General features: G+C 44.4%; 1 protein-coding gene across 1 annotated transcript in view; it reads left to right on the top strand.

Annotated features, from left to right (window-relative positions):
• The first annotated feature begins 842 nt into the window (after nt 1-842).
• Nucleotides 843-18948, top strand: part of LOC139380833 (CLIP-associating protein 1-A-like) — a 120826-nt gene continuing 102720 nt past the window's right edge. Inside the window, exon 1 of the mRNA XM_071123924.1 lies at nt 843-1545. Within this exon, the coding sequence (XP_070980025.1) occupies nt 1351-1545 (195 nt within the window). The 5' untranslated portion in view covers nt 843-1350. The remainder of the gene's footprint in view (nt 1546-18948) is intronic.

The following is an 18948-nucleotide window of genomic DNA, read 5'->3' as shown; positions in this document are numbered from 1 at the left end:
CAGAATGGTCCTGTATTTGGCTCCAGCCATCTTCCCATCAATTTTAACCATCTTCCCTGTCCCTGCTGAAGAAAATCAGGCCCAAACCATGATGCTGCCACCAGCATGTTTGACAGTGGGGATGGTGTGTTCAGGGTGATGAGCTGTGTTGCTTTTACGCCAAACATAACGTTTTGCATTGTTGCCAAAAAGTTCAATTTTGGAGAGTTTGCTGCACTGAAAGTAAAGGGGCTGAATAATTTTGCACGCCCCATTTTTCAGTTTTTGATTTGTTAAAAAAGTTTGAAATATCCAATAAATGTCGTTCCACTTCATGATTGTGTCCCACTTGTTGTTGATTCTTCACAAAAAAATACAGTTTTATATCTTTATGTTTGAAGCCTGAAATGTGGCAAAAGGTTGCAAAGTTCAAGGGGGCCGAATACTTTCGCAAGGCACTGTTTGTACAGTAGAGAACAGTAAAGAAAAGTACAGCACAGCAGTGTAGCGAACACTATAGTACAGAAATGTACTGTACTGAACATATCTACTTCACTGTGCTGTACTGTGATGTACAAACTTGTGAAACATAGACTTATATGATTGGTTCAGATTTGGTCTGGTGTGGACCTGGCCTTATTTGGAGGCAGGCTCTTTTGGCATACATTTTAAAATGAAAAATCTGAGTCTCAGTGTCCTTTATTGTGGAATTGCCCAGTAACACACCGGGCTTAGGGGCTCAAGTGAACTCTACATTGACCCAAGTTGCCATGGCGGCAGGTTGTGTAGCATTTACAATTTGAAGACAGGAGGGTGGGATTGTGTTAACGGCCTTCCCTTTTCTATTCTTGACCCCAGGCCTTCCCGGGAACTAGGGACCACTAAGCTATGAAGCTCTTCCCTTCCAGACCTTCCCTGCTCTCCTTCTCCAGTTACTGTCACTTCATGAGCCTTACCCACTGCTGCTCTCACAACCATCATCTCTGCCCAGCCTGGTACTAACAGAGTGGCTCAGACTCACTTCAACACAAAGAAGAAAAAAAAGAGAGCGCGAGAGAAGAGAAGAAAACCCTCCCCAGCTGCCATCCAGACACACATGGTGCATAGCTGCCATTCCCCAGGCTCCCTCCATCCCTGCGGCCTGACCTCTAGCTAGCTCCTCGCACCCATCATACAGCCTAGCCCACGGCCTGCCCAAGGGATATAAATAGGCTACATCAATCCAGTGTGTGGAGCCTGCTCTTGTGTTGCCTTTTTTTCCAGGGCACACACGCCCGGTGGGGGTCACACCCATTTGTTTTTGGCCTTCCCACTGCCTGGATCAGTGGAAGCTAGTGGTGGGACCGAAGAGGGAGAGACGAGGCCGAGACCATGGAGGTCAATATGGAGTACTGTCTGGCCCAGGTGGTGCAGAAAGACCTGGGGAGGAAGGTGCAGGTGGGACAGGAGCTCATAGATTACATCCTGGATAAGGATAGGTCCCAGGATCTGGAGCAAGACCAGACAGGTCTGGACAGGATGGTGGACAGCATCGCTACCACCTGGGTCAACTGTTCCAACTTCAAGGTAAGAGGGGTGAATATGCAGGCAGATAGCTGACCCATAAGATATCCGTTCCAAAGCAGATCTTTACAGGGATACCAGTTCAAATTCTTTCCTCTTTACCAAGCATGTTTTATAGAGCATTAACTGGCCTATGTAATGTGCCTGAGACAAGCAGAAGAACTCCACTGAACAGAATGGCAATGAGTCCTTTCTTCCATCTACAAGGATCACTTTACCAGAATACTGAGCAATGCTTTCACACTGACATTACACCTTAACATAAACTTCATTGTTTTATAAAAAAAATAGCTAAGATATTCATGTAAAAATTGAAGATTGTTAATAATTTGGAATTCTTTCTGGGGCATACAGGCCTATGTCTTACAGTATCTAGCCCAATTGTGAGGACATGGGAAGTCCGATAAGTCAGTGCTTCTATTCTATCCCATCTTTCTGTGTGGATATTTCCTTTCATTGTTTACGAAGCTGGTGATTTATTGTTGTGATTGTTGTGATATATTGTTGTGATACGCAGCTTATTGTATGCTGGTACCTTTTGAGATATCTATCTAGACAAAACCATACTTTCCCTGGCCTACATAGTTTAAAGTGGGTCTCAGACTTTTGTCGGCCCTGTTTTCCCTCCTTGCAGTCCCTGTGTTTAGCTGCCTTTGCCCCGGGGCTCAGGCCCTCTGAGCTGGTAAACTAAGGCTAAGCGCTCCAGGCTCTTCCCTTCGCCTACTGGTTCTGGCACGGCTCGGAAGATGGTCATTAGGGCTGTGGCACATTATCAGTCGGTGGGCTATCTTACACCCAACACATGGAATTTGACTGCCGTCATGACTTGTGACTGCTGGTGTGGCGGTAATACGGTCACAATTACAGCCCTAATTAGGACCTGGGTGCTGTGTTGGTACAGAGAGCTAGAGAGACAGACAGAGAGAGAGAGAGGCTTTAGGCCTAATTTGAGCTGGCCTGATTACTGCTCAGCTGAAGGGGCTCCATGGGGGTTATGTGATGACAGAGTGAGAGGGGTTCAGGGATGGGGCTCCATAGGGCCGAAGAGGGTTGTCTTCACTTTTTGCTTGCAGCCCAGACTCTCCACAATCTCATTTGTACCAATAGGCTTCTGACCTGGATCCTTCAGTGATGACACAAGTGTTCCGTTACAGGTCAAAGGGCTATGGTTCCAAAAGTCTTCCTCCTTTTCGCCACATCATTGTTTTTGTAAAATGTAGTATGTTTCTGTGTGCTTCTAAAAGCTTCATGTTGGTCACTGGTTAAATCAGGGTCAAAGGTCAGATGGGGCAGTTGGACCATTGACAGGAAAATTATCCTCTGTCTACATTGTCTGGTAGTGTAATGATTCTCTGCTGTGACTGAACGGCAGGCCAGGCAGTCCCTAGACCTTGGAGCGTGCCTGGACGCAGACTGTGGCTGATGGGCTGAGTAATGTGGAAAGTATTTGGAGGGAGAGAGAGAGATGGGGGGGGGGAGAGAGAGAGGGGGGGGGGGGGAGAGGGGGGGGGGGGAGAGAGAGAGAGAGGGGGAGAGAGAGAGAGGGGGGGAGAGAGAGAGAGGGGGGGGAAGGAGAGAGAGGGGGGGAGAGAGAGAGACAGAGAGGGGGGGGAGAGAGAGAGGGGGGGGGGGAGAGGGGAGAGAGAGAACCAACCAACCACAGCTTTTCACTTTGAACACATTGACTGTGGTCTTCGTGGATTGTGATCCTCCTTGAAACCTTGAACTAGGACTATATCTGGTTCCGTCATCACTACAGGTCTGTTGATTGTCTTCATTGAATGGCAAGAGATCATATGTAATGGAATGAACAAGTGGTACTATAGGCATACCCATTCCCCAACGGAACAATAGTGAATCTCTCCTCCTACTATTCTACATATAGGCCTGCCAACATAGTAACTGTCACTGCTCTACCTAAGCTGGTAATGGAGTGACGTGTGTGGAATTACTGTAGTAGTATTACTGTAGTATTACAGTAGTATTGAATCCTTCATTTGGCAGACTATCCCATTAAGACTTACAGAGAGGACAGGGTGAGGGATAACAACATAGTACCATGTCTGTCCCCTCAGCTCACAGTGAACTTCATCTTGATTCATGCATATGCAACGAGGACATATAGTCTAACAACCGAGGGAGAGCTGTGATCAGTTTGGTAGTAATTGACATTTCCTTTCTTACAGTGTTTTTTCTGCTGCAGTCTCCTCCATACAAGGGTGTGTCTGTATTGACTCAGCAGCCTTGCCTCACTTCAACATCCCTAATGTTAATTCATGTTGTTTATCTTTCCCTTTCAAGATGATACGATACGTACAGTTGAGGTCAGAAGTTTACATACATCTTAGCCAAATACATTTAAACTCAGTTTTTTCACAATTCCTGACATTTAAACCTAGTAAATATTCCCCGTCTTAGGTCAGTTAGGATCACCACTTTATTTTAAGAATGTGAAATGTCAGAATAATAGTAGAGAGAATAATTTATTTAAGCTTTTATTTCTTTCATCATATTCCCAGTGGGTCAGAAGTTTATATACAATCAATTAGTATTTGGTAGCATTGCCTTTAAATTGTTTAACTTGGGTCAAACGTTTCGGGTAGCCTTCCACAAGCTTCCCACAATAAGTTGGGTGAACTTTGGCCCATTCCTCCTGACAGAGCTGGTGTAACTGAGTCAGGTTTGTAGGCCTCCTTGCTCGCACCCGCTTTTTCAGTTCTGTCCACAATTTTTCTATAGGATTGAGGTCAGGGCTTTGTGATGGCAACTCCAATACCTTGACTTTGTTGTCCTTAAGCCATTTTACCACAACTTTGGGAGTATGCTTGGGGTCATTGTCCATTTGGAAGACTCATTTACGACCAAGCTTTAACTTCCTGACTGATGTCTTGAGCTGTTGCTTCAAAATATCCACATAAATGTCCTCGCTCATGATGCCATCTATTTTGTGAAATGCACCAGTCCCTCCTGCAGCAAAGCACCCCCACAACATGATGCTGCCACCCCCGTGCTTCATGGTTGGGATGGTGTTCTTCGGCTTGCAAGCCTCCCCCTTTTTCCTCCAAACATAACGATGGTCATTATGGCCAAACAGTTCTATTTTTGTTTCATCAGACCAAAGGACATTTCTCCAAAAAGTACGATCTTTGTCCCCATGTGCAGTTGCAAACTGTAGTGTGGCTTTTTTATGGCAGTTTTGGAGCAGTGGCTTCTTCCTTGCTGAGCGGCCTTTCAGGTTATGTCGATATAGGACTCGTTTTACTGTGATATAGATACTTTTCTACATGTTTCCTCCAGCATCTTCACAAGGTCCTTTTGCTGTTGTTCTGGGATTGATTTACACTTTTCACACCAAAGTACATTCATCTCTAGGAGACAGAACGCGCCTCCTTCCTGAGCAGTATGATGGCTGCGTGGTCCCATAGTGTTTATACTTGCGTACTATTGTTTGTACAGATGAACGTGGTACCTTCAGGCATTTGGAAATTGCTCCCAAGGATGAACCAGACTTGTGGAGGTCTACAATTTTTTGGGGCTGATTTATTTTGATTTTCCCATGATGTCAAGCAAAGAGGCACTGAGTTTGAAGGTAGGCCTTGAAATACATCCACAGGTACACCTCCAATTGATTCAAATAATGTCAATTAGCCTATCAGAAGTTTCTAAAGCCATGACATAATTTTCTGGAATTTTCCAAGCTGTTTAAAGGCACAGTCAACTTAGTGTATGTAAACTTCTGACCCACTGGAATTGTGAGTAAGTCAAATAATCTGTCTGTAACAATTGTTGGAAGTAGATGTCCTAACCGACTTGCCAAAACTATAGTTTGTTAACAATAAATGTGTGGAGTGGTTGAAAAACTAGTTTTAATGACTCCAACCTAAGTGTATGTAAACTTCCGACTTCAACTGTATCTAGACATGGGTTCCAATATGATGCAGGAACGTGAACAATGTGAACAACAGCATGAGATGAGATATTAAAAAGCACATTTTTCACTCAGACCCATGGCAAAAAGTGTAGAATTGCAGGAAATTAGCCTGAAAACTGTAATATTTTCTCATAGCCTCATGATCAAATGTGTAGAATATTTTCAACACAATGTGAAGCAATGCAGGAAGTTAGCTTTTAATAAAAGATATACGGTCGTCCGGCCATGTAGATAACAATAATCTAGCAAATTACATAGGTTGTCATTCAACTAATAAAGCCTAATACCACGCAAGCCATTTTATCATTTAAATATGCTGAAGGTGCCGCGCAGATGTGCAAGATCAGGAACAGGCCGCCTAACTCCTGTTGGTCAGCGTGTGAAGCTGGGTACAGTCCACAGTTTGCCTAGGCTACTGATATTGCCTAGGTCAATGACTGTCAACACAGTTACCTGCAGTTCGTCACTGAACGAGAGGACGCATCAGTTGAACCGGTGATTTCGTAATGTTTGAATCTATTTTCTGACCGATGCATGCTACATTTGGATCGGTTTGGTGTCCGGGGCCCGATGCACTTGTATCTTACGCTTGTATTGGTTGATTCAGATGTTTATCGGTGAGTTGTTACTTCCCTAATTACCATGTAATTGTAGACCTAATGATAGTTTAGTGATAGAGGTGTGTCTCTCTGCTGTTGATAAAGATCAATCATCAAAGGGAACAGTATTACACTGTCATTATTCCAGCTAATCCTGAGGTTTATTCAGACAGATTACACTGTGTCTGTTGTCTGTACACTGTGGCCTGTCACAACACAGGCCTGTTTGTGGTACTGCGTGTTTATATTTGGCACAGTGCGTGCTGGCTCTGCTCTCCTGCTTGTCTGGCGCTGCAGTATTTCATGAGGACTTAGTTGAGGCATCCAAACTAAGGATCACGTCTTCTTCAGCAATCACCAACTGACCCTGCTAAGGATATTCTGCCCTGCTGCACTCCATCAAAACACGCTAATAATCTCCTCTACCAATCCCCACCAAACTCCTGTAGCCCTGTTTTATATCGGCTTTGTTACCCAAAGCAGCAGCTGACCTCTCACGCAGATTCAATAGTTCAGGAAAAAATTCCGAAGCTCAGCAAAAAATAAGCCTGTGCTCTAGCCCTTGTCTCACATTTGACCCCTTCTAAATCTATGCAGGATAGGGCTACTGTCTGTGTTACTTCTCTCAGCCATCAATCTGCCACTCACACAATATAGCACACTGCAGCCCAGGGAAACCAGGTGAGCTGAGCGGTCTCTCTGACCAAATCAATGACCTCACAGAATCAGCTGTTTGATGAGGCTTGAAGAAATCAGTCAGACAACACTGCCTCAATGTCTCCACTCAGCCTCCCTACCTCTCATACCCTCCCCATGCCTCAGTGGAGGGTTCAGCCTGCTAATCTTTCTCTCTGTCTCAAATCTCTCTCTCTCACTCTCCTTCTCTGTCCCAGTCTTTCTCCCCCTCTGTCTGGTTCAGAAACACCTCAGCAGGAAGCCTGTCTCTCTCTAGATTTGGGCTGAAGTGTTGTCTGTGAGTCAGTCTACACCGAGGCATAGAGCGCTGTAATACTGAGCTATACGAAATGCCTGCATGGGAAGACTATGGGCCCTGGTCAAAAGTAGTGCAATATATAAGGAATATGGTGCCATTTGTGACAAAGACCCTGGGTGTTTCTCAATATGCATACTACCGTGCTCCACATGCTCATGCTCTGAGCACATTCTCCGACGACATTCTCTTGAGTACGCTCTTGTGAGGACGAGAGTGTGGAGAATGCATAAAACTTTACATTTGAGAAGCACTCGCTCTCCCTCTACTGTATTACCTCACGCTTCACCTTCTCATTCACTGAACGTTTTTCCAGCCAGGGCAATGGCAGCAATAGACGAAACAAGATATACACAAAGCAAATATTTTACTTCATTACAATCAGCTAGCTATATGTGAAATGTAATAATGTAGCTAGCCAGATAGTTTAACAGGCAAAAATGACCTAAAACTAATATTATGCAAGATAGTTGTCAATTATTTGTGGGTAGCTACCTAACAGTTCTTTGTGGCTATTTGACTAGCTAACAGTATTAGCTAGCCAGTTAGCCGTATTGACTTATTACGGGGCTTGCGATCTTCAGTACATAGGCAGGTAAACATGCCAAAATTAACACAGCATATATTTATTAACGTATCAAGATCAAATATTGTAGTCAGGCAACATACTGTATGAGATGTGAAAAGGCAACATTCCATTCTGAAGTCAGTGTATTTTCTCTCGCTTCAGCTCAAATAATGGCCATCTTTGATTTTAAGAAATGTTGCGTAATTCTTGACATGGCTGCTTCATATTTCTTTGTGAGTGTAATGTTTACTGTAAACATTTTTTGTTTTATTTCCCTTTTGTTAATTATCTATTTCACCTGCTTTGGCATGTAAACATATTTTTCCCATGCCAATAAAGCCCTTAAATTGAATTAAAACTTGAATTGAGAAAGAGAGGCTGGCTTGCTAACTGGTGTATTCCTGTCCTTTGATTGGTGTAGTCCTGTGTGTCCTCACTGTCTCTCTGTCCTCGGAGGATGATGACCATTGGCCAGAAGAGGACAGTGGACAAGATAATGTAGCCATGATAGTGACTGGCTGTTATATTGCACTGCCAGACTTTGCCTTGTTGCTGTACTGACAAATGATATTCACAGTAAAAGTCAGGATTAGCCAATAGCCTAACTTAGTCTTGTGTTCCCTGTGGCTACATTTTTTTTTTGTTTTTTTTTTTTTAAACCTTTATTTAACTAGGCAAGTCAGTTAAGAACAAATTCTTATTTTCAATGACGGCCTAGGAACAGTGGGTTAACTGCCTGTTCAGGGGCAGAACGACAGATTTGTACCTTGTCAGCTTGGGGATTCGAACTTGCAACCTTTCGGTTACTAGTCCAACGCTCTAACCACTAGGCTACCCTGCCGCCCCATTTAAAGATGTATTAGCATGAAGTTGTCACTCCAAAGAGGCCTCCTAAATCATACAGACCTAGGGAAAACTCTTTACTTGGCACTGGTCCAAAAAACCCTCAAACCATATTCTACCAACTAGTTCCTCAATACGTTCTGCTAATCGTGCACTGCTGCTTCTCCAATGCAGCTTCAAACCATATTCTATATTCTACCAACTTTCTCAGTCAGTATGTTCTGTAGTGCTAATGTTAAACCCAGCTCTTCTACATACAGTTGATGTCGGAAGTTTACATATACTTAGGTTGGTGTCATTAAAACTTGTTTTTCAACCACTCAACAAATTTATTGTTAACAAACTATAGTTTTGGCAAGTCGGTTATAACATCTACTTTGTGCATGACAAGTCATTTTTCCAACAATTATTTACAGACCTTTTCACTTATAATTCACTGTACCACAATTTCAAATGATGTGGCTATATTGAAGCAACATCTCAAGACATCAGTCAGGAAGTTCAAGCTTGGTTGCAAATGGGTCTTCCAAATGGACAATGACCCCAAGCATACTTCCAAAGGACAACAAAGTCAAGGTATTGGAGTGGCCATCACAAAGTCCTGACCTCAATCCCATAGATCATTTTTGGAAAGAACTGAAAAAGCGGGTGCGAGCAAGGAGGCCTACAAACCTGACTCAGTTACACCAGCTCTGTCAGGAGGAATGGGCCAAAATTCACCCAACTTATTGTGGGAAGCTTGTGGAAGGCTACCTGAAATGTTTGACCCAAGTCAAACAATTTAAAGGCAATGCTACCGGATACTAATTGAGTCTATGTAAACTTCTGACCCACTGGGAATGTGATAAAAGAAATAAAATCTGAAATAAATAATTCTCTCCACTATTATTCTGACATTTCACATTCTTAAAATATAGTGGTGATCCTAACTGACCTAAGACAGGGAATTCTTACTAGGATTAAATGTCAGGAATTGTGAAATACTGAGTTTAAATGTATTTGGCTAAGGTGTATGTAAACTTCTGACTTCAAGTGCATGTTGTCTGTCCTCTGGGTGTGTTCTTTTGTGACGATGGATGGCATGTGATTTGTCATGGAAAGCTGCTCCTTCGTTTAGCTCTGTTGCAGTGGGTCACAGTCTCGCATGGCTTGAGGTGGTGAGAGGCAAGGAGATGAACATGTCCCTGGTTTGAGTGATGGGAGCAGCACAAGTCCAGTAGGCCTCTAAGCCTTTACTAATGCCCAGGTCTTACTTGACGTTGTATGATATGTACTAGAGGTCGACTGATTATGATTTTTCCACGCTGATACCAATTTAATTGGCCGATTTAAACATATATTTTTTTACATTTTTTTTTACATTTAATTTTTACATTTTTTAAAACATTTGTAATAATGACAATTACAACAATACTGAATGAACACTTATTTTAACTTAATATAATACATCAATAAATTCAATTTAGCCTCAAATAAATAAGTGTTGGAGAAGAAAGTAAAAGTGCAATATGTGCCATGTAAGAAAGCTAACGTTTAAGTTCCTTGCTCAGAACATGAGAACATATGAAAGCTAGTGGTTCGTTTCAATATTCCCAGGTAAGAAGTTTTAGGTTGTAGTTATTATAGGACTATGTCTCTCTATACCATTTGTATTTCATATACGTTTGTCTATTGGATGTTCTTATAGGCACTTTAGTATTGCCAGTGTAACAGTATAGCTTCCGTCCATCTCCTCGCTCCTACCTGGGCTCGAACCAGGAACACAACGACAACAGCCACCCTTGAAGCAGTGTTACCCATCGCTCCACAAAAGCCGTGGCCCTTGCAGAGCAAGGGGAACAACTACTCCAAGTCTCAGAGCGAGTGACGTTTGAAACGCTATTAGCGCGCAACCCGCTAACTAGCTAGCCATTTCACATCACATCGTTACACCAGCCTAATCTCGGGAGTTAATAGGCTTGAAGTCATAAACAGCTGAGCTGCTGGCAAAACGCACGAAAGTGCTGTTTGAATGAATGCGTACGAGCCTGCTGGTGCCTACCATCGCTCAGTCAGACTGCTCTATCAAATCATAGACTTAATTATAACATAATAACACACAGAAATGCGAGCCTTAGGTCATTAATATGGTCAAATCCGGAAACTATCATCTCGAAAACAAGACGTTTATTATTTCAGTGAAATACGGAACCGTTCCTTATTTTATCTGACGGGTGGCATCCATCAGTCTAAATATTCCTGTTACATTGCACAACCTTCAATGTTATGTCATAATTATGTAAAATTCTGGCAAATTAGTTCGGAATGAGCCAGTCTGCCCAAACAGTTGCATATACCCTGACTCTGCGTGCAATGAACGCAAGAGAAGTGACACAATTTCACCGGGTTAATATTGCCTGCTAACCTGGATTTCTTTTAGCTAAATATGCAGGTTTAAAAATATATACTTCTGTGTATTGATTTTAAGAAAGGCATTGGTGTTCATGGTTAGGTACACGTTGGAGCAACGACAGTCCTTTTTCGCGAATGCGCACTGCATCGATTATATGCAACGCAGGACAAGCTAGATAAAATAGTAATATCATCAACCATGTGTAGTTATAACTAGTGATTATGAATGATTAAGTTTAATGCTAGCTAGCAACTTACCTAGGCTTCTTACTGCATTCGCGTAACAGGCAGGCTCTTCTTGAGACAGGTGGTTAGAGCGTTGGGCTAGTTAACCATAAGGTTGCAAGATTGAATCCCTGCGCTGACAAGGTTCCTGTCCTCCATGTGCCTCCAGAGGGCAAGCACACACTGTCTGCCTGTCTGTCTGTGTCACTTCCTAGATCTGAGCCAAGGCTCTATCAGAAGACTGCCATCCACCCCCATCTCCTCTTGTGAGGTTCCTCTTAATCCTGTCTGAGACTAGCCTCACTATTGCAGTCAGTGTATTACCCTCTTTGTCCTTCTGCATCATATTTAGTTTTATATTGTCCTTGTTCTCTGAACAGAAATGATTGATCATAGTAGGATCTTGTTGCAGCGTGTTTGTGTGTGTCTGCATCCATGATCATGTGTGAGTGTGCTTTTATCCTCCGGGCCTGTTGGTGTGCAGTGCAGCAGTGTTAGTGGAGGTGCTGCTGTGGTAGCGGTGTTTCAGGCGGCAGCCAGTGAGAACACAGCCAGGTTGGCAGCATGATGTGGAGTTCCAGTGAGAACACAGCCAGGTTGGCAGCAGGATGTGGAGTTCCAGTGAGAACACAGCCAGGCTGGCAGCAGGATGTGGAGTTCCAGCGAGAACACAACCAGGCTGGCAGCAGGATGTGGAGTTCCAGCGAGAACACAGCCAGGTTGGCAGCAGGATGTGGAGTTCCAGCGAGAACACAGCCAGGTTGCCAGCAGGATGTGGAGTTCCAGCGAGAACACAGCCAGGTTGCCAGCAGGATGTGGAGTTCCAGCGAGAACACAGCCAGGCTGGCAGCAGGATAGCGCCATGATGGGGGGGATGATGCAGAGGGAGGAGGAGGATGGAATAGCATGAGGATGGAGAGGAGGAGGAGGAGGAGGAAGGGGTGGGGGGGGAATAGGGCTAGAGACTGGCTTAATGAACCTGCTAGTGAGACACTAGAGAGTTTATGTGTGTGTGTGGCTCCTCTTCTTGGCAGCATGCCAGCTCCCTTTCTCTCTCCCTCTTTTACTGCACTCTATCTTCCGTCTCTCTCTCTTCCCTCTCTAACCCTGTCAAGTCATCAGCTAGGCTAAACAACCCAGAGTCATCAGCTAGGCTAAACATAACCCAGAGTCATCGGCTAGGCTAAACATAACCCAGAGTCATCGGCTAGGCTAAACATAACCCAGAGTCATCGGCTAGGCTAAACATGACCCAGAGTCATCGGCTAGGCTAAACATGACCCAGAGTCATCGGCTAGGCTAAACATGACCCAGAGTCATCGGCTAGGCTAAACATGACCCAGAGTCATCGGCTAGGCTAAACATGACCCAGAGTCATCGGCTAGGCTAAACATGACCCAGAGTCATCGGCTAGGCTAAACATGACCCAGAGTCATCGGCTAGGCTAAACAGGACCCAGAGTCATCGGCTAGGCTAAACAGGACCCAGAGTCATCGGCTAGGCTAAACAGGACCCAGAGTCATCGGCTAGGCTAAACAGGACCCAGAGTCATCGGCTAGGCTAAACAGGACCCAGAGTCATCGGCTAGGCTAAACAGGACCCAGAGTCATCGGCTAGGCTAAACAGGACCCAGAGTCATCGGCTAGGCTAAACAGGACCCAGAGTCATCGGCTAGGCTAAACAGGACCCAGAGTCATCGGCTAGGCTAAACAGGACCCTGAGTCATCGGCTAGGCTAAACAGGACCCAGAGTCATCGGCTAGGCTAAACAGGACCCAGAGTCATTGGCTAGGCTAAACAGGACCCAGAGTCATCGGCTAGGCTAAACAGGACCCAGAGTCATCGGCTAGGCTAAACAGGACCCAGAGTCATCGGCTAGGCTAAACAGGACCCAGAGTCATCGGCTAGGCTAAACAGGACCCAGAGTCATCGGCTAGGCTAAACAGGACCCAGAGTCATCGGCTAGGCTAAACAGGACCCAGTCATCGGCTAGGCTAAACAGGACCCAGAGTCATCGGCTAGGCTAAACAGGACCCAGAGTCATCGGCTAGGCTAAACAGGACCCAGAGTCATCGGCTAGGCTAAACAGGACCCAGAGTCATCGGCTAGGCTAAACATGACCCAGAGTCTTGACACGCTCTTTGATGTCTGAGTATCCCTGCTGTTGTCTTCTCTCCGTGTTGTGTTGCCTCTCTGCTTGGTCTCTCTGCCACTCCCCTTTGTTTACTGTTAGTTTTAGTCTGTGCTGGTACTTCATCTGAGGCGTAGCCTATTTGCTGAGTTAGGTGGCATAATTCACATCTCAATCCCAGGCATGTTCCTTATCCATTGTATTTTGCGGTATTCAGTGGCTTTGTCAAGGCATTATGCTGGAGGGAAAAATAACCAATTTTGAAAAGTAACATTTTGCAAACAAATATTCAATGTTACCGCTCTAAAAATTCAAAACCTAATGCCTGCAGTATCAGCCAATAATTATCAGGCACCAGCAGGCGAATATGGGATCTCTGTGGCAACCAGACAAAAGAGATTGGAAAGGCATTCATTTACTCTGCCAAACCCTCAGACTGGCTGTGTGAAGGTAGCCTACATCTACAGTAGTCCCTCCCTGCTCATTACTCTGTCCTGCCCTCAGACTGGCTGTGTGAAGGTAACCTACATCTACAGTAGTCCCTCCCTGCTCATTACTCTGTCCTGCCCTCAGACTGGCTGTGTGAAGGTAGCCTACATCTACAGTAATCCCTCCCTGCTCATTACTCTGTCCTGCCCTCAGACTGGCTGTGTGAAGGTAGCCTACATCTACAGTAGTCCCTCCCTGCTGATTACGACCCATTCAAAGAGGATTGAGGAACATTTAATCATATTATTCATCAGACCCTTTAGCTATAAGTTTGGTTTCCTGGGAGATCTATTAATCAGTAGAGAAATGATCTCATCAAGTCTTTTTGACTCATTAAAAAATGTGATTGCTGAATCTGGGAGTGAGTGATGTGATAGTGATCAGAAACAGTTGAAGTTCCAGTGTGTTTGTGTTTTGAGTCCGTGAGCTCTCTGACTCGACTGTCTGTAGCCTACTTGTGTGGTCTCTATTTCCACTGTTGATCAGAGAGAGAACGGTTCGGAACATATTGTAGTTTTGTGGTCACAGTTCGGTTTGGGTACAGCGGAAAAATGAAATGCCATTCACACTGTTCAGCATTCACAATGTTCCTTGCATTGTCTGCTGTTACCAGATTGTTATGTTGGGCCTCTGAAGTTTACACTCTGATGCTACGTTTGTAACCATGTGGGGGGTGGGAATTTACCAGTTGTGAAGTCGTAAATGCCAGTTGGATGCGTTCATGTGATTTGAACGGAAATTGGCAAATGGGCAACAAGCTGTGCCCAACCATAAACTAAAAGTACACCTATCATTCTTGTAAACAAATTCTAGATTTCCAAAACCACATTAATAGATTTGCTTTTTATAAATGCTGTTTTGTTGAATTTACCTGCCGAAAATGCCGTTAAAGAGGCAATTTCCTTAGTAGGTGGAGTCAGAGGTCACTGTGGAAGAACTGGGTGCTCAGGATGATAAACGAGTTTCCCACTAGTAATTACTAGGGCTGTGATGTAGTATCGCAATATTTTTGTCAAAAATAAAAACATGAAGCCGACCAAACTCTTTAGTCCTTTAAAAAACATGCTGTATGTAAAATAAAGAAATGTGAATTCGGGTGACAACCTAATTGTCACGTTCTGACCTTTATTTTCTTTGTTTTGTCTTTATTTAGTATGGTCAGGGCGTGAGTTGGGGTGGGCAGCCTATGTTTGGTTTTCTATGATTTTGGGATTTCTTTGTTTCGGCCTAGTATTGTTCTCAATCAGACGCAGGTGTCATTAGTTGTCTCTGATTGAGAATCATACTTAGGTAGCCTGGGTTTCACTGTTTGTTGGTAGGTGTTTGTTTCCGTGTTTGTGTTTGTTCACCACACGGTACTGTTTTCGGTTTCGGTTATTCACGTTACGTTTATTATTTTAGTGTTCAGTTTGTCTTTAAAATAAACATCATGAACACTTATCATGCCGCATCTTGGTCCGATCCATACTACACCTCCTCTTCAGACGAAGATGAGGAAAACCATTACACTAATGATTTTTGTTTCCAACATTAGTGCTGTTTTCCTAAAGAAGTTAAATCTGTTTTGTGTTTTGTTTCCTTACCACGATACTAATGAGGATTGCGATACTGGTTTTGTCCCAGCCCTAGTATTTACCAGTTTGAGGGCTGTTCAAGTGGAATTTTCCTAGTCATATGTGATAAATTCTCACTTCCCACTTGGTTACGAACGCACCATGACAGCCTCCTTCAGTGCCAGATGCGCACTTGTGATGCTCATAAAGGGGGTGTGTCTGTAGCGTGGTACATCTTCCACTCCCGGTTAATGTGATGGGCTGTCACTGTTAAGTAGGCACAACAAAAGGTGCATTGGCGAATTCAATGAAAACTTTGGCTTGCTTATATAGAGCTGGTAGTACCAGTTTCCTGAAATGAATGCAAGAGGGAAGTTTGTAAAGTGGTGTGAGTACTTTCATGAGGTGTTGAACCCACTATTCTCAACCACCGAGAATGGACGCATAAACCAACAACTGTAAAAAACATAAACATAGATTCCAAGAGCGATAGGTAGGCTATTTGGCCTGGTCAGAATCAGCTGCCAGGGGCTGCTTGAATGCAGATGGGAGACTGTTGTGTTGTTTCTTTGCATTTCCGTCTTGCTCTGGTATACTCAAATCAAATCAAACTTTGTCACATGCGGCGAATACAACAAGAGACTTTACCGTGAAATGCTTACTTACAAGCCCTTAACCAAAAGTGCTATTCAAGAAGAAGAAAATATTTACAAAGTAGACTAAAATAAGAAGTAACACAATAAGAATAACGAGGCTATATACAGGGGGCACCGGTACCGAGTCAGTGTGTGGGAGTACAGGCTAGTTGAGGTAATCTGTACATGTAGGTGGGGGTGAAGTGACTATGCAAAGGTAACAAACAAAGAGCGAGTAGCAGCAGTGTACAAGAGGGGGGGGGGGTCACTGTAAATTGTCCAGTGGCGATTTGATGAATTATTCAGCAGTCTTATGGCTTGGGGGTAGAAGCTGTTGAGGAGCCTTTTGGTCCTAGACTTGGCGCTCCAGTACCGGTTGCCGTGCGGTAGCAGAGAAAACAGTCTATAACTTGGGTGTTGTAACAGCTTTCTTCCGCTGAAGGATAGGAGGACCAAAATGCAGCGTGGTTAGAGTTCAACATGTTTAATCAAGACCATACACGAGAACACTACAAAATACAAAACAACAAATGTGAAAACCGAAACAGTCCTATCTGGTGCAATGACACAAAGACAGAAGACAACCACCCACAAAGTACCCATAGAATATGGCTGCCTAAATATGGTTCCCAATCAGAGACAACGATAGACAGCTGCCTCTAATTGAGAACCAATCTAGGCAACCATATACCTACAAACTACCTAGAAAGGAAACAGCCCCATAAACATACAAAAACCCCTAGACCAGACAAAACACATAAATCCCCCATGCCCTGACCTAACCAAAATAATAAAGAAAACAAAGATAACTAAGGCCAGGGCGTGACAGGTGACTTGAGTCTCTGATCATTTTATGGGCTTTCCTCTGATACCGCCTATTATATAGGTCCTGGATGGCAGGAAGCTTGGCCCCAGTGATGTACTGGGCTGTTCACACTACCCTCTGTAGCACCTTACGGTCAGATGCCGAGCAGTTACCATACCAGGCAGTGATCCAACCGGTCAGGATGCTCTGGATGTTGCAGCTGTAGAACCTTTTGAGGATCTGGGGACCCATGCCAAATCCTGAGGGGGGAAAAGGGTTTGCCGTGCCCTCTTCACGACTGTCTTGGTATGTTTGGACCATGATAGTTCATTGGTGATGTGGACACCAAGGAATTTGAAACTCTCGACCCGCTCCACTAATGGTGGCCTGTTCGGCCCGCCTTTTCCTGTAGTTCACGATCAGCTCCTTAGTCTTGCACACATTGAGGGAGCGGTTGTTGTCCTGGCACCACACTGCCAGTTCTCTGACCTCCTCTCTATAGGCCATCTCATCGTTGTCGCAGATCAGGCCTACCACTGTTGTGTCGTCAGCAAACTTGATGATGGTGTTGGAGTCGTGTTTGGCCACGCAGTCGTGGGTGAACAGGGAGTACAGTAGGAGACTAAGTGCACACCCCTGAGGGGCCCCAGTGTTAAGGATCAGCGTGGCAGAAGGGTTGTTGCCTACTCTACCTACTTGGGGATGGCCCGTCAGGAAGTCCAGAATCCAGTTGCAGAGGGAGGTGTTTATTCCCAGAGTCCTTAGCTTAGTGATGAGCTTCGTGGGCACTAAGGTGTTGAACGCTGAGCTGTAGTCAATAAACAATATTCTCACATAGGTGTTCCTTTTGTCCCGGTGAGAAAGGGCAGTGTGGAGTGCGATTGAGATGGCGTCATCTGTGGACCTGTTTGGGTGGTATGCGAATTGGAGCTGGTCTAGAGTGTCCTGGAGGATACTGTTGATGGACTATGGTGGTCTGCTTGAAACATGTAGGTATTACAGACTTGGTCAGGGAGAGGTTGAAAATGTCAGTGAAGACACTTGGTCCGCGCATGCTTTGAGTACACGTCCTGGTAATCCGTCTGGCCCAGCGGCTTTGTGAATGTTGACCTATTTGTAATGGTTTTGTTCACATCGGCTACCGAGAGCATTATCACACAGTAATCCAGAACAGATGGTGCCCTGGTGCCTGCTTCAGTGTTGCTTGCTAAAAGGCATTTAGCTCGTCTGGTAGGCTTGTGTCACTGGGCAGCTCACGTCTGGGTTTCCCTTCGTAGTCCGTAATAGTTTTCAAGCCCTGCTACATCCGACGAGCGTCAGAGCCGGTGTAGTAGGAATCAATCTTAATCCTGTATTGACGCTTTGCTTGTTTGATGGTTTGTCTGAGGGCATAGCAGGATTTCTTATAAGCGTCCGGATTAGTCTCCCGCTCCTTGAAAGCGGCAGCTCTAGCCTTTAGCTCGATGCGGATGTTGCTTGTAATCCATGGCTTCTGGTTGGGATATGTACAATTGAAGTCAGAAGTTCACGTACACTTAGGTTGGAGTCATTTAAAACTCATTTTTCAACCACTCCACAAATTTCTTGTCAACAAACTATAGTTTTGGCAAGCCGGTTAGGTTTACATACACTAAGTTGACTGTGCCTTTAAACAGCTTGGAAAATTCCAGAAAATGGTGTTATGGCTGTAGAAGCTTCTGATAGGCTAATTGACATAATTTGAGTCAATTGGAGGTGTACCTGTGGATGTATTTCAAGGCCTACCTTCAAACTCAGTGACTCTTTGCTTGACATCATGGGAAAATCAAAAGAAATCAGCCAAGACCTCAGGAAAAACATTTTTAGACCTCCACAAGTCTGGTTCATCCTTGAGAGCAATTTCCAAATGTCTGAAGGTACAACGTTCATCTGTACAAACAATAGTATGCAAGTATAAACACCATGGGACCACGCAGCCATCATACCGAAGGAGACGTGTTCTGTCTCTTAGAGATGAGTGTACTTTGGTGCGAAAAGTGTAAATCAATCCCAGAACAACAGCAAAGGACCTTGTGAAGATGCTGGAGGAAACATATACAAAAGTATCGATATCCACAGTAAAACGAGTCCTATATCGACATAACCTGAAAGGCCACTCGGCAAGGAAGAAGCCACTGCTCCAAAACCGCCATTAAAAAGCCACACTACGGTTTGCAACTGCACATGGGGACAAATATTGTACTTTTTGGAGAAATGTCCTCTGGTCT

Source organism: Oncorhynchus clarkii, chromosome 22 (genome assembly GCF_045791955.1).
Source record: "Oncorhynchus clarkii lewisi isolate Uvic-CL-2024 chromosome 22, UVic_Ocla_1.0, whole genome shotgun sequence".
Classification (NCBI taxonomy): Eukaryota; Metazoa; Chordata; class Actinopteri; order Salmoniformes; family Salmonidae; genus Oncorhynchus; species Oncorhynchus clarkii.
Note: the sequence above shows the minus strand (reverse complement) of the source record. Positions and strands in the feature narration are given on the sequence as shown.